This window comes from Gopherus flavomarginatus, chromosome 3 (assembly GCF_025201925.1).
Source record: "Gopherus flavomarginatus isolate rGopFla2 chromosome 3, rGopFla2.mat.asm, whole genome shotgun sequence".
NCBI classification, from domain to species: Eukaryota; Metazoa; Chordata; order Testudines; family Testudinidae; genus Gopherus; species Gopherus flavomarginatus.
Window position 1 is genome coordinate 204,234,082 of NC_066619.1, and position 12,998 is coordinate 204,247,079.

The window sequence follows — 12,998 nt, forward strand, 5'->3', positions numbered from 1 at the left end:
AGTCTTGCATATGTGCTGTTGCTGTTAGAGCTGCTGGAATATCATCCATGATTCATTGAGATATATTGCCATAAGACTTTTTCTTTACCAAAAAAAAAAAAGAAAAAAAAGAGTATTCAACAGAGTATCTAGAGGTACCTTCAGAGGGAATAAAGTAATTCGAGACAACCATGCATAGACAATATTTTAACAAGGAACTCCTGCAAAAAAAATTCCCTTCAATTCTGATAAACCATGAGACCCAAGAATGTGCATGCTTGTAAATAAATTATATGAAGAATGGGGAGTTTATACATTTGTCTCCCATTTAAACAAAAATTCTCTTCAATAACCTTAACCACTGGGAAGGAAACTCACTTTGGAAAAATAATATTTTAATGACAAGTTTAGGCTTTGTTCCTGAAAACTATACTAGGACTGATTTACTACTGCATTACTCCAGTACCAGCATAAAACTGGAGTAACGCAGTGGTGAATCAGGCCCGCTGACTAAACTGACAGTATAGACTTGTATAATTCAAAGATATAAACAGGGGTGAAAGCCTTAAAGAGGACTATGGAAAGGAAATACATTGCAGTGCATCCCCATGGTAATAATTGTGTTCTTCAGAAATATATTTCTGATCCTTAAGCTCTGGCAAATATGATTTAACAGTACTCGGAAACGGGCAAATTCAACTGGAGGCACCTAAACCTCTTTTGAATTTGATATAATTTTAATATGACACATCAGGCACATCAGTGGAAGTCTATTTACCACAGTGCTTGCAGTTTCCTAGTTCAAAGACAAATGAAACTGTTGTACCAATTATATTAGACCCGTAAAAACGAGCAGGATCTTATTAAAGGGGACAAGGCAAAGATGCCACATTTATTATGATAACAATTTATGACTAATAACTAATATTTTAATTCTTATACACACACATTATACCTATTACCTATACATACACACACACACACACATATATACATTTACATTATACCTAATACCTACACACACACACACACATTCACACACACACATCCACATTCATTAGGTGTTCTGCAGCTGCTGCATAGTTACCAGTCCTGAAGATAGCTTAAGTTCATGGCTTGATTTTGCAGCTTGGGTTTGTAGCTTGTGGCAGCTAACTGGCCAGGAAAGCTGGGCACAAGGACAAGCTGGATCTCTGTTGGGCAGGCACCGATGTTCTTCCATGTTGGCAGCAGAATGTTACCCAGAGTCTCTCATCTCACCCTTCTTTTTTATAGGCTTTTAGTTTGGATTCAAAGTCTATAGGTCTTGCTGTGTCACGCTGCCTCTGGGTTTAGATTGATCACCCATCAATTGCAGGCATGACTTTCAGCCTTGGACCTGGCTTTGATCTTCCTTCTGTTGTTCTGTTGTCCTTTTCTTTTTAGGGTGGATGCTTCTTACTTTGTTTAGGGCTGTTGTCTAGGTCTTCAGCCATTGGTATTTGAACTTTATCTCATCAGGACAGGCTGGGGCTGGAGGTTGATTCCATCATTCATACATACCTCATTCACGCATCTAAACTAAACTAATAAGATTACAGCAGGGTTTGCAAAAATGAAGGTTGGAGGAAGCTTTTACAAAATGGAGTGAGTGTTTTAAAATGGGGTTTGAATTACAATATGGAACAGAAGTTACAGTATAGGCAAGTGTAATGAATGGTGAACAGAAGTTACATTAATAAAACAATTTCATTTATCAGTTCTACAAAACAATAATAATATACCCAGAAGGCAAAGACAGTTAATATGTTTTTTGTATGTATTTTAAAGTTAAATTACTATCCACTTTGCAACACATCTTTTGGCTTTAAAGCTGGGCCGAAAGTGCTCTCCAAAAAATGCAGGGTCTGCCAGCACTTTTGTAGCCTCCTATATCTTCATCTCCCTCCATTTATTGTCACTCTTCGCTTAAAATTGTAATGCTTAATTTTAATTGTAAGCTCCTTGTTGCAGGCATCTGCCTTTTTCTTTCTCTATACAGTGCCATGAGCGCCTAGATGTCTAAATAATAATTAAATATATTAAAAGAATGTTAAGGTTGCAAAGCAAACCACTCAAAAGTAGGAAATGCAAGAATTAAGTTTGTCTGTGCATTGAGAAGAGACACATTCTTTCTGCTCACAGTTCTGGTGTCTGGTGCCATAAGCAGCTGGGAGCAATTGCAGGGAAAGTCCTGTTTAGTCCCTGCAACTCTGGATTGGAGCATGCTGGTTGCAGATGGAATGTCTGGAGAATATAGCCACCAAACCTGAATGTCTTTAGTGAGAACTATGAACCAAGATTTTTGTAACTTATAACTTGTCCAAATTCAGGTGGATTTTCATAGGAACAGGAAAAGGCACATCCCTGACACCAGGATGACCCTGCCTGGAACCAAATAGTGTCAGGGTGACCCCTCCCATCAAATTCCAAGTCCCTGCTCCAAAACATTGAAGGTGCTAGAACATCTCAACAAAACAGTTGTAAGACTTTTTTTTTTTAACATGGGCAACACAATGTATTTTTTTTCTAATTTCATTCTTGGGAATAGGTGAACCATTTTTTGCTGAAACTTTCCAGAAATGTTCAGCCTGAGGCAACTGTCATAAACAGATAGCTAAGGGTTAATGTTCTTTTACCTGTAAAGGGTTAACACAGGGAACCAATTACCTGACCAGAGGACCAATCAGGAAACAAGACTTTTCAAACCTGGGTGGAGGGAAGTTTTCGGTGTGAGTTCGTTGTTCTTTGTCTTGTGTCTGTGCCCTCTCGTCTCTGAGAGTGATTTTTCTATCTCCTGGCTTTCTAATCTTCTGTTTCCAAGTTGTAAGTACAAGGATAGTAAGACAATAGGTTTATATTGTTTTCTTTTGTATTTACATGCGTGTAGTTGCTGGAGTGTTTTGAATTGTATTCTTTTTGGATAAGGCTGTTTATTCATTTTTTCCCTTTAAGCAATTGACCCTGTATATTGTCACCTTGATACAGAGACTATATATTATGTCCTTTTTCACTCTTTTTATATAAAGCTTTCTTTTTAAGACCTGTTGGAGTTTTTCTTTAGTGGGGACTCCAGGGAATTGAGTCTGCAGCTCACCAGGGAATTGGTGGGAGGAAGAAGTCAGGGGGGAAATCTCTTTGTGTTAGAGTTACTAAGCCTGACTTTGCATACCCTCTGGGAGAAGGGGGAGAGATGTTAGCTCTCTCAGTGCTTGTGTTTCAAGGACTTGAAACAGGGAGGGTGGAATCCCTCTGTTTAGATTCAGGGAGCTTGCTTCTGTATATCTCTCCAGGAACCCAGGGAGGGAACACCTGGAGGGGAGGAGGGGGAAGGGAAATGGTTTATTCCCCTTTGTTGTGAAGAAATCTGAGTCTTGGGGTCCCCCAGGGAAGGTTTTGGGGAGACCACAGTGAGCTAGGCACTGTATAATTCTTAGCTGGTGGCAGTGATACCAGGTCCAAGCTGGTACCTAAGCTTGGAGGTTTTCATGCTAACACCCATATTTTGGACGCTAAGGTCCAGATCTGGGAAGAAATGTTATGACAGCAACTCACTTGGTATGGGAAATTTCAGAGTTAAAGTTAGATGTTGTTAACATCTGAAAAGAGGGGCTTATAATGGAAGGTGTTGGGCATCCTTAAGGACAGATGGTCCTGTCAGCTCTGCCAATAATAAATGAATGTAAATACTAGTAATATGACTCAGGGGATGGAATGTCCTGAGTTGAAATCCAATTTTAGGACTCAGATTATTATAAGGCCTTTGATCAGCACTAACCTAGCCTGGGCCCACAGATGCCAAGGCCAGAAGGGACCATTGTGATCATCTAGTAGGACCACTGCACATCAGAGGCCATAGAACATCCCCCAAAATAATTCCTGGAGCATCTCTGTAAGAAAAAAGATCCCATCCTGATTTAAAAATGACCAGAGACATATAGTCCACCAGGACCTTTGGTAAATTTAGACCTTCTTTCTCTCTCAGCCTATTTCTCAGCTCTCTTCCCTCTCCCTTTGTCTCTGGTTCCCTCTCCCCCTCCCTGGCAGCCCTGCCTAGCACAGCCCTGATTGGGCCGGGGGGAGGCCCCACCTGCCGCGGAGTGGGTAGCTGGGGAGGGGACAGGAGGAGCGGCTGCAGTCCGCTGGCCAAATACACGTTTCAAACATGAGTTTGCCGGAGCCAGAAGCTCTGGGAGCGGCGCTGCGCCTTCCCCAGAGGCTCTGAGCGGGCACAGGGACAAAGCAGGAGGCAGCGCAGAGCTCGCGAAATGGTGAGCGAAGGCGATTTCGGGCAAGCGAGATGCGCGAGTCTCTCTCCTTTGGGGACAGACTCAAACTCCGGTAGCTCACCAGAAGCGGGGGAGGGGGTCAACAGCGCTGTCTGGGGGGGCGGCGCCCTGTTGTGCTGGGCAGGGGGGGAGGGAGAGTCCCGCCTGCAGAGCTGGGTTGCTGCCGTGGAGCAGCAGGTGAGGACGGGAAACAGGTGGCTCTGGGGTGTCTGTGTGTTACCCCCCATCCCCACCAGGAGCAGCGGGGACGCTGAGCAGCGCTGGGAAGGAGCTCAGCCCTCATACACCCCCCGACTGATTCCCCCCCGTGTCCCTCACCGGGTTTCACCCCTTTCCCCTCCCCACCGCTGTTCGCCCCTAGTCCGCAGTACGGATTCGTCAATCACGCCCTGGAGCTGCTGGTGATCCGGAATTACGGCCCGGAGGTTTGGGAGGACATCAAGTAAGTGCCGCCCCCGGCTCGCTGCGAGGGGTCCCGGCTCGCTCTGTCCAGGAGCCGCCTCCCTTCGGGGCAAGATACGCCCCCCCTTACCCCTGCTGTTCGCCCCGATTCGCCCCTGGCCTGCCCCCGTGCAGATCGTGGCTCCCTTTCCCCGTAGGGATCCCCCCGCCTGGGCACTCTGCGCGGCAGCCGCGGCTGGTTCCCACGCTCCTGTCAGGGCGGGAGGGAGCCGAGGCAGCCGCAGCAGCCCGGGGGACACGGGTCAGGGCCGCGGGGCGAGAGGCAGCTCCCGGCTCGCTGGCGCTTGGTGAGCAGCATCGCCCGGGTTCGTGGGAAGGAAGGAGCAAGATCGGTTCCACCGACTCAGCAGCCTCCTGAATGGGCCGATCCGAGCTCAGTTGCTCGTGGGAATGTTGCAAACGCGCCAGCAGCCTCCAGCGCTGATTCCAGGCTGAGCTCCCGGGTGAGAGTCCAGGGGCTCCAGCGCATCCCCGCTCGCAGCCCGATCCCTTCTTCACACAGCGACAGCTGAACTAGCCTGAGTGCAGTGAGGCACAGGATATTTATTAGTGCATACGGAGAAATGTATGTTGCGCGCATGCATTACGGTTTAGGATTCCTCTCTCTGCATAGGAACGTGTAAGCAGTAACTCTATGGCTTGAAATATGTACGGGACATGGGAAACTAGGTTAGCTGACAAAATAACGATTTGTAACGCTCACTTTGCTTAACCCAGGCCCATGACTGTCTACTGACAAATGTGTAGTAAATACAACAGGAGTCCACATATATGGTTTCTGTATATTTCTATTTAATATTTGACATAATCTCCAAACAAACTGGAATGTTAAGTTAGGATGTGCACTTACTGGAGCTTAGTACATTGTGCTTTTATAAAAGACCTCACCAATTGATAGTAGATGTCAAGTTAGTGAAATCAGACTGGGTAGCTATCTCATTCTTTTTCTGGATGTTTTTCTGAATTTATATATAAAATAAAATGTACAAACATGTATTTAGTCAACATAATTATTTTATACTGTATCTAATTTTACACTATGTCTTCAGTTTATACTTTTTATTGCATATTTTTTGAGAAGAAATGGAACCCAAGAACTGTTTTATAAACATTTTTACTAAAAGTTTGCCTTTTTCTACTAATTTCCTCAGCCTCACTATTTTTAATTTTAAAAAGTTGTTTTTGTTTATGACTATATGCATATAGTTTCTTTGTTGGGTTGATGGAGTTCTTTCGGCTTCAGTGGCACTAAGTTAAGATTAACATAGGTCTTAGTAGTTAACTTTTTAAAAATCAGATGAATGTATAAACACTTGAAAAAGCTTCTCTCCGATATAAAAGAGTAGTTTTATGCATCTTATGTACTCTGTCAAGCTGATCCATTGCTGCTCCTAAAATGGCTGTATTTTCAGAAGTGTCTGTTTGGCCAAATATGCACTGAGATGGCTTTCTTGTGTTCTGTGGCAGAATTAACAGCCGGAAAACTCTTAACTAGAGATTTAACATTAATAAAAAATGTATATTAAGGTGCACATAGCTAGTCTCTGTCACAGTATGGCGGCTTGTATCATACGCTTGTTGATCTGTGGGTTACTCTATACTGCATTAGTTAGTTTAGGCAAACTTAATAAGACTTCTGACAGACACTGTAATTTTTTGAGGAAAACAGCATATGTGCTCACTAAGACTTTCCATTCTGCAATTATAGAATAATCTAACTGAAGAATTCTTCATCGGAAAATGTAAAGCAATAACAAAACAAAAGATGCTTGTGTTGGCTTATTCATTACATTAGTTAGGCAGTGAACAACGTGGGCTTTTAGTAACTCTAAATGGCCTAATCCAACAACCATTGCTCAGGCAAAACTGCCATAGATGTCATTAGGTGGTTTCCTTGAGTTAGGAGTATGGGATCAGCCCCCAACTGCAGAAAATAGGGTGAGGGAACATGTAAATTAACTAAGCAAGAGGTGATATTTCTAATTTTTCCAGCAATTATGATAATCCAAGACAAACATGGATTTCAGTTATGGAAATCTTCCTCTGTGAAATCAACTGCAAAATGAGGTGAATATTCTGGGTTATGCCATTCAAATGTGATATAAATACACTTAATGGGAAATTCAATTTACTATATAATGGTACTTAAGCCAGCTCTTGGCTCATCAAGGCTGTACATATGGCTGTGGATTCTGTAGCTCTGATCAGTGTTTTCTTTACCAATCATAAGAGCATAGGATGAGCCACTAGATAAATGTGAGGTAGCATGTGGAGTATTGAGCAGCTGGACTGGTTATATGGAAGCCTTTACAGGCAGCCAGGGAAAATGAGGAGAAAGGAGAGAGGAAATATGTTTTTGGTGTTTGTCTCTTGTCATTATGTCAGTCTGCAATGATTCTCATGAAGCAAATACCATCACAGAATGTCAGGATGTTGTGCAGTGATTATCATGTTTTTGACTTTGCTGATAAAATGACTCCCCCATCTTTTCTACCATTGACTGCATATGCATTTAAAATAATGAAAAGTTTTCTGACAAAAAGAATAAAGGACATCACAGGATAATATTAATGGTTGTGTCCAATTGGCAAAGAGGACATACATGAAGGAAAACATCCATAGATCTTTGTCTTACTCTGAGTAATGTTTGGTTAATTGTCTCTCCACATCCCAGAGAGATGTAGGGAGGCCAGCCTAACCGCGGTGTAGACAGTGCTAGGTCGACGGAACACACTGGAAGGCAATTGAAACCTTATTATGTAATGGAGAAGAACATAAAATATCACAAACAGTGTACATACATATGCTATGCACTTGAAATATTGTGATTAAAAACTGTAAAAACAAACCAACCAGAAACCAATAAAATGTTTCATTGTGTTACAAAATTATATTTGTTTGTTTTGTTAAAAACTGGCTGTGAAATGTTATAATTTTGGAAATTATTCTATAAAATATCTCAGAATTTTTGGAAATACTGGGAAACAAATAGAATGCTGTTCTAAAATAGGTACAAAGAAAGGTATTAAGGAAATGCATTTGTCTTTATAAGGCAGATATATTTTGACAGGATTTTGCAGCTTTTGTAGAGATTCAGAAAGACTGTATTCAGCATACACACAAACTTTTTATTATTTTAAAACAGCTTCAGAATGGAAATTACAAGCCTTTAAAATATTTGTAAATGGTTTACTGGAAAGGTTTACTGGAAACTAAAGTAAGATATGCTTTATGTAATTTTGCAGTGTTGACATCTAGAAATCTTTAGGTGCCATGTTGCATATTTTGTTAGCAATTCAAAACTGAATTATGCGATGCTAACATTTTTTTGCTGCTAGTCATACATTCAGTTCTACAATCACTTTTCAAACCATTTTGTCCACATAGTTATGACAACATTACATTTATTCAATTGTTTAGCATTATATTGAAGTTTTGCACCAAATACATTTTAAAGGACAAAAAAATTGAGCCATTTGATGTAACATTTGAAGATTCCTTCTAACAGATATTCAATAACCTGACATGGTTTTAAAATGTAGAGTTCCAGTAGGTTTTAAATGGGCTATTTGTACCAATGGTACGGAATCATACTTATTAGAGAAATGTGATTTTTTAAAATAATATTTAGAGCTACAGCCTCAGTTCAGGAAAGAATGCATCCTTTTGAATACAGAGCTTAAACACACACACAACTTTAAAATTCTATTGGAACTTAAGCACCTTCTTAAAATCAAGCAGGTGTGATGGATTTAAGCAGTTGCATCAGTGCTTTCCTGTACCAGGACCTAAACCCAGAAGTCATTGATTGTTTTCATTTAATAAGGACTCCAGAATTTGTTGAATACAGCAGTTTGTAGTATTAATTTAAATTCTTGTTTATTGCTCTGCTGGTATGAAGCAATTGAAGAGACTGTTCTGTCATCTCTAATGAAGCCTTTTACACATGTTGCACAGCTATTGATTACTACTGATTAAGTTATGTGCTGTTATCCAGTGTTGTTGTTTCTGCTAATGTCATTCCGAGATACACAGCTAATGTTCTTTAGACATTCTTAGTTCCTCATTTATTTCACATAGTGTGTATTGTATATGTCTTCATTCTTTCCTTTGTGGAGTTTGGAGGAGCTTTTGTTTTGTTTTGAATTTTCTGGTAACAATTTCTAAATGGTAGACTGATCTGACATTCAGCAGTGTGTGATACAGTGGGATTTTCTCCCCTAAGGAAAAGAAAGTGAAATGCTTTACTGCATGATAGTCTAAGTCAGAGCACTACTATTCTCTAGGGATAAATTTCAGCTCAGGGCATAGGGCCCACACAAGGTTCTGTGCACCATTTCAGCTCCATAAGATGACTTTTAGGATCTTGCACAGGCCCTCTACCTTTAGATGAATTTCACAGTATAAAAAATGTGTGGATTTTGAGGCGGGAGGGGTTTATATTTAACAACTGAGCCTGCTGGCAGTTGCTCTAATAATTTTTTCTTTAATATTATGTTATGACTTTTATTTTATTTAAAGTAGCATCCATGCCACCTCTAAATTTTTTTTATTCTTTAACTTTTAGCCTTAGGGCCTATCACAGGGTATGATGCCCCACACTCTGCTTCTCACTTTGCAAGCAATCCTTACACACTCCTGAGTAAGTTCACCACTGTATACTTTATCTACAAATTCTTTATACAGTTTTGTGTCCCCATAGCATAAGACTTTCCTCAAGCTTCTACCTACTCCGTAAGTATGGGGAGAGGGGTAAAGAGATCTCACTTCTCTGAGATCATGGGCTTCTTTACCTACTCTCCCTCCCAATCCCCTCTGTTTCCCTTCCTGTCTCTTATTTAACAGCCCTCAGCTGATGAGCTGAATCTCCTTATTAACTGGTTAATTACTCAGTCCTAATCAATTATCTCACAATTTGACCTATGTGGAATGCTTACAAAGTGCATGGAATGTTCACTCAGCTCTGGGCTACTCCATTCTGTCAGAAGGCCTTTTTGACTGATCTCAATTTACTGGAAATCCCCCTTTCTAAAATTTAGCAGGACTGTTACTTTTTGGTACCTTACCTGACCATTGGATGTTGAACCTAATTATATTGTGATCCCTATTACTTAGTGACTCAGTTGCTGTCACTTCTTGAATTAGCTTCTCTGTGTTACTTAAGACTTAGTGAAAATTAGCATCTCCTATTGTGTGTGCTCTAGATCTAGCTGTTTCAAGAAGCAATCACTTAAAATGTCATTAAATTGTTTCTCTGAACCTTGTCTTGTTGTGCCATTAGATCAGTTTATATGTGTTTTTTTAATCACTATTATAATTTTGTTAGATTTTTATTGCCTCTTTGATCTCTCTCTATGATGATACTCAGTTGCTTTTACTTGATCTGAAGGTCAGTAGTATAGTCTTACTAATGTATTTACATTCTTACAGCTTGGGGGTTTGTCCATATAGGTTCAACTGTGTGGTCCTCTCCACTCACAAGTTTTATCTCACTGGATTCTATGAAATTCTTTAAATACAGCTGCTCCCCAGTCTCTTTAACCTAGTCTGTCTGTCTTATGTAGTTTATAGTGAGGTATTACAGTATCCCAATGGCTTTTGTCATTTTCCCCAGGTCTCTATAATGCCTATTATCTCAATGTCTTGCTCCACTGCAGGGCATTCTAAGCTCACCTGCTTTTGTTTTTAAACTTCCTGCCTTTGTACAGAGACATATATAGTTTTTATTCTTGACTAGGAGCCTGTTTTTTTGTTTAACTCCTCAGTTCAGTTTGTCTCATTTTCTTTTCATTTTCCCTGTTACTAGTATTGTTCATTTGTAGTGCAGTAGCACCCAAAGGTCCCAATCTGCATTGATACTCTATCATGCTGGATGCTCTACAAATATATATACCCTATGAAGATTCAGTACCTGCCAGGAGGAGTTTACAATCTAACTGAAGACAAGATGCAAGTGAGGGTAGGGAGAGTAAGGGTAACAGGATTACATTCAACCAGTTATCAAGTGATATGAATAACTTGATAGTTGTGGTTCATTTGAAGAATTTTTTAAATTAATAAATAAGATCAGCAGTCTCTGACTGTCCTTCGTTCTAGCCAATGTTACTGGGCTGATTTCTTGTAGATGTCACAGCAGAGGTGAGCCTTGAGCATGAATGAAGAACGGGTAGTGACTTTACATATTATTTCACAGAGGGCATTTCCTGTGTAAGGGACTTGGCTCCATCTCTCAGGCATTGGGACTTGTCTGGGTGCATGGGGTGGCTATACTGTATCTTTTTAGGAGATGCAGCAACTTTCTCCCTCTCCAGCTGCAAAAAGGGAACAACACCCTGAAGAATTTTTCCACAGAAGGTTATCTCTAAGGCACTGTGGTGCTTGGTGCTCTCCCTGGGGCTGTGTCATGTATGAATCAGCCTACTCACAGCTGTGTGTATTGGCACAACACACTCTGTTGAAAACTGGTCAATCCTATAGTGGAGGAACTGAGGGAGAGTGCATTAGCTGAGTACACAGTGATCCAGAAAGCAGGGTATGTATGCCATCATGGCAGGTGTGAGCCAGTTCCAAAGACTTGATTAAAGGTGGAAGAGTCTGGCCCTTAGGGCTTCATTTGCACTGCTTATTCTCATGTAGAGCAACTTCTAGACTTACTAGAGTAAGTTAGGTGGGAGTAAAAACTAGTCAATGTGAGGAACAGGTTTGGAATCAGTACTCTAGTTATTTCCCCTCTGCGGTTGGTTCAATGTGTAAAGTTGAAATGAAAATTTAAATTAAATGCACATTTATGAATGGAAGGCTCCACCAACCAGAATATGGGAGATGGTCAGCAGAAAAATAACTAATTATTTACAGTTTACTTTTTCCTCTCATAGAAATCCTCCTGGCTCTTTATTTCAGTGACATGCTGGGGTGTCACAGATTCCAGAGATTACAGCGACACTTCTGGAATCTGAGATGTAATAACAAGAATAGGGGTTGCTACTAAAAAAAGCCAACATATAGCAATAGTTATAGCATGGTGATTATTGAGATACTAGGGTCAGGAAATAACTGCAGTATAGGGATATATTGTGTGATAGTGAGGGATATTTTAATTGTGACCAAGGTAAATGTGTGTTTAACTTAGTTTTCATTTTAGCCTTGTATTTCACTTTGGATTGATGCAGGTGGAAACAGTTACATCTTGTTCAGGAAAAGCTGATTTCTCTATGAGGAAAAGCTGATTTCTCTCTGCATCAAATGCAGAAACTATTTACATGTGGAAGAGCTTTATGATTGCAGAATACCTCAGCAAGATTTTCAGTTTACTACATGGAAAAATGGCTAGTTCTGCATTTTTGTGTAATTATTTCTGTGATTAAAAAATAAAACAATATACAATCATGTTCTCCTTTCTTGGCTATGGGAAGGGTTTTGTTGCATGCTCTCACTAACAGCTGTGCAGCTCCCTATTCATCACTGCATGGACTCCAAAGCCTAAAATATTTGTTGCAGGGCCAGATTTCCATGTATTTAGAGAACATACGTGTCAACCCAACTTTTGACTCCTCTCATTTTTCCTAAATTATTTCCCCATTGTCCATTTAGTTTGCTGAAAGTACAAAATCACTCGATTTGTGTTCTGAAAGTGCTGCACTAATTGAAATGTGGTGGAATGAGACCCTGTTTGCTGTTTGGCGCAGACATTCCTGTAAAACCCAGTCGGGAAAAATCACAAACATCATTGACATCTACAGTATGGTTTTCAAGATAGAATTTTGGTTTTCCCATACAGGAAGAATGGTCTGAAGGGAAGGGCAGCCATATGGTAAAGCTACTCAGGAAATCTGGATTCAATTCCTGGCTCTGCCATAGATTTCTTGTGTATGTTCCTCTGTGCTTCAGTTTCCCATCTGTAAAATGGGAATAGTAATACTTCCTTTTTCTTAGTGTTTATCTGTTTTATTTATTTTAGACTGTAAGCTCTTCAGGGCAAGTATTGTCATTTACTATAATATATTTGTACAGGGCTGTCACCTCAGTCAGGGCTTCCTATGTACTAATACCAAAAAAAAAAAAAAAATACAATCAGTGACAGATTTAGACAAAGCAGTTAAACTAACCATGTGCAAGGTAACATTCGTTCACTATCGCAATCAAAGAAGCACAGCTGACGCTAGACCACAGAGTAATCAATAACATTTCTTCCTAAGCAAAAGCTAGAAAAGAGTTTGCATTTGTTGACTAAATGCAAAACACATTGATTGC

General features: G+C 40.4%; 1 protein-coding gene across 7 annotated transcripts in view; it reads left to right on the forward strand.

Moving 5' to 3' along the window:
* Positions 1-4,125: 4,125 nt before the first annotated feature.
* The window catches only part of GUCY1B1 (guanylate cyclase 1 soluble subunit beta 1), a 139,624-nt gene continuing 130,751 nt past the window's right edge, over positions 4,126-12,998 (forward strand). For 3 of the 7 annotated variants that reach the window (XM_050946449.1, XM_050946451.1, XM_050946447.1), the window contains exons 1-2: positions 4,126-4,268; positions 4,655-4,728. In XM_050946449.1, the coding sequence (XP_050802406.1) occupies positions 4,266-4,268; positions 4,655-4,728 (77 nt within the window). In that variant the 5' untranslated portion in view covers positions 4,126-4,265. Of the gene's footprint in view, positions 4,269-4,654; positions 4,729-5,172; positions 5,192-6,737; positions 6,816-12,998 lie in introns of those variants that run through there. The other 4 variants (XM_050946444.1, XM_050946443.1, XM_050946446.1 and 1 more) reach the window with 4 other exon arrangements.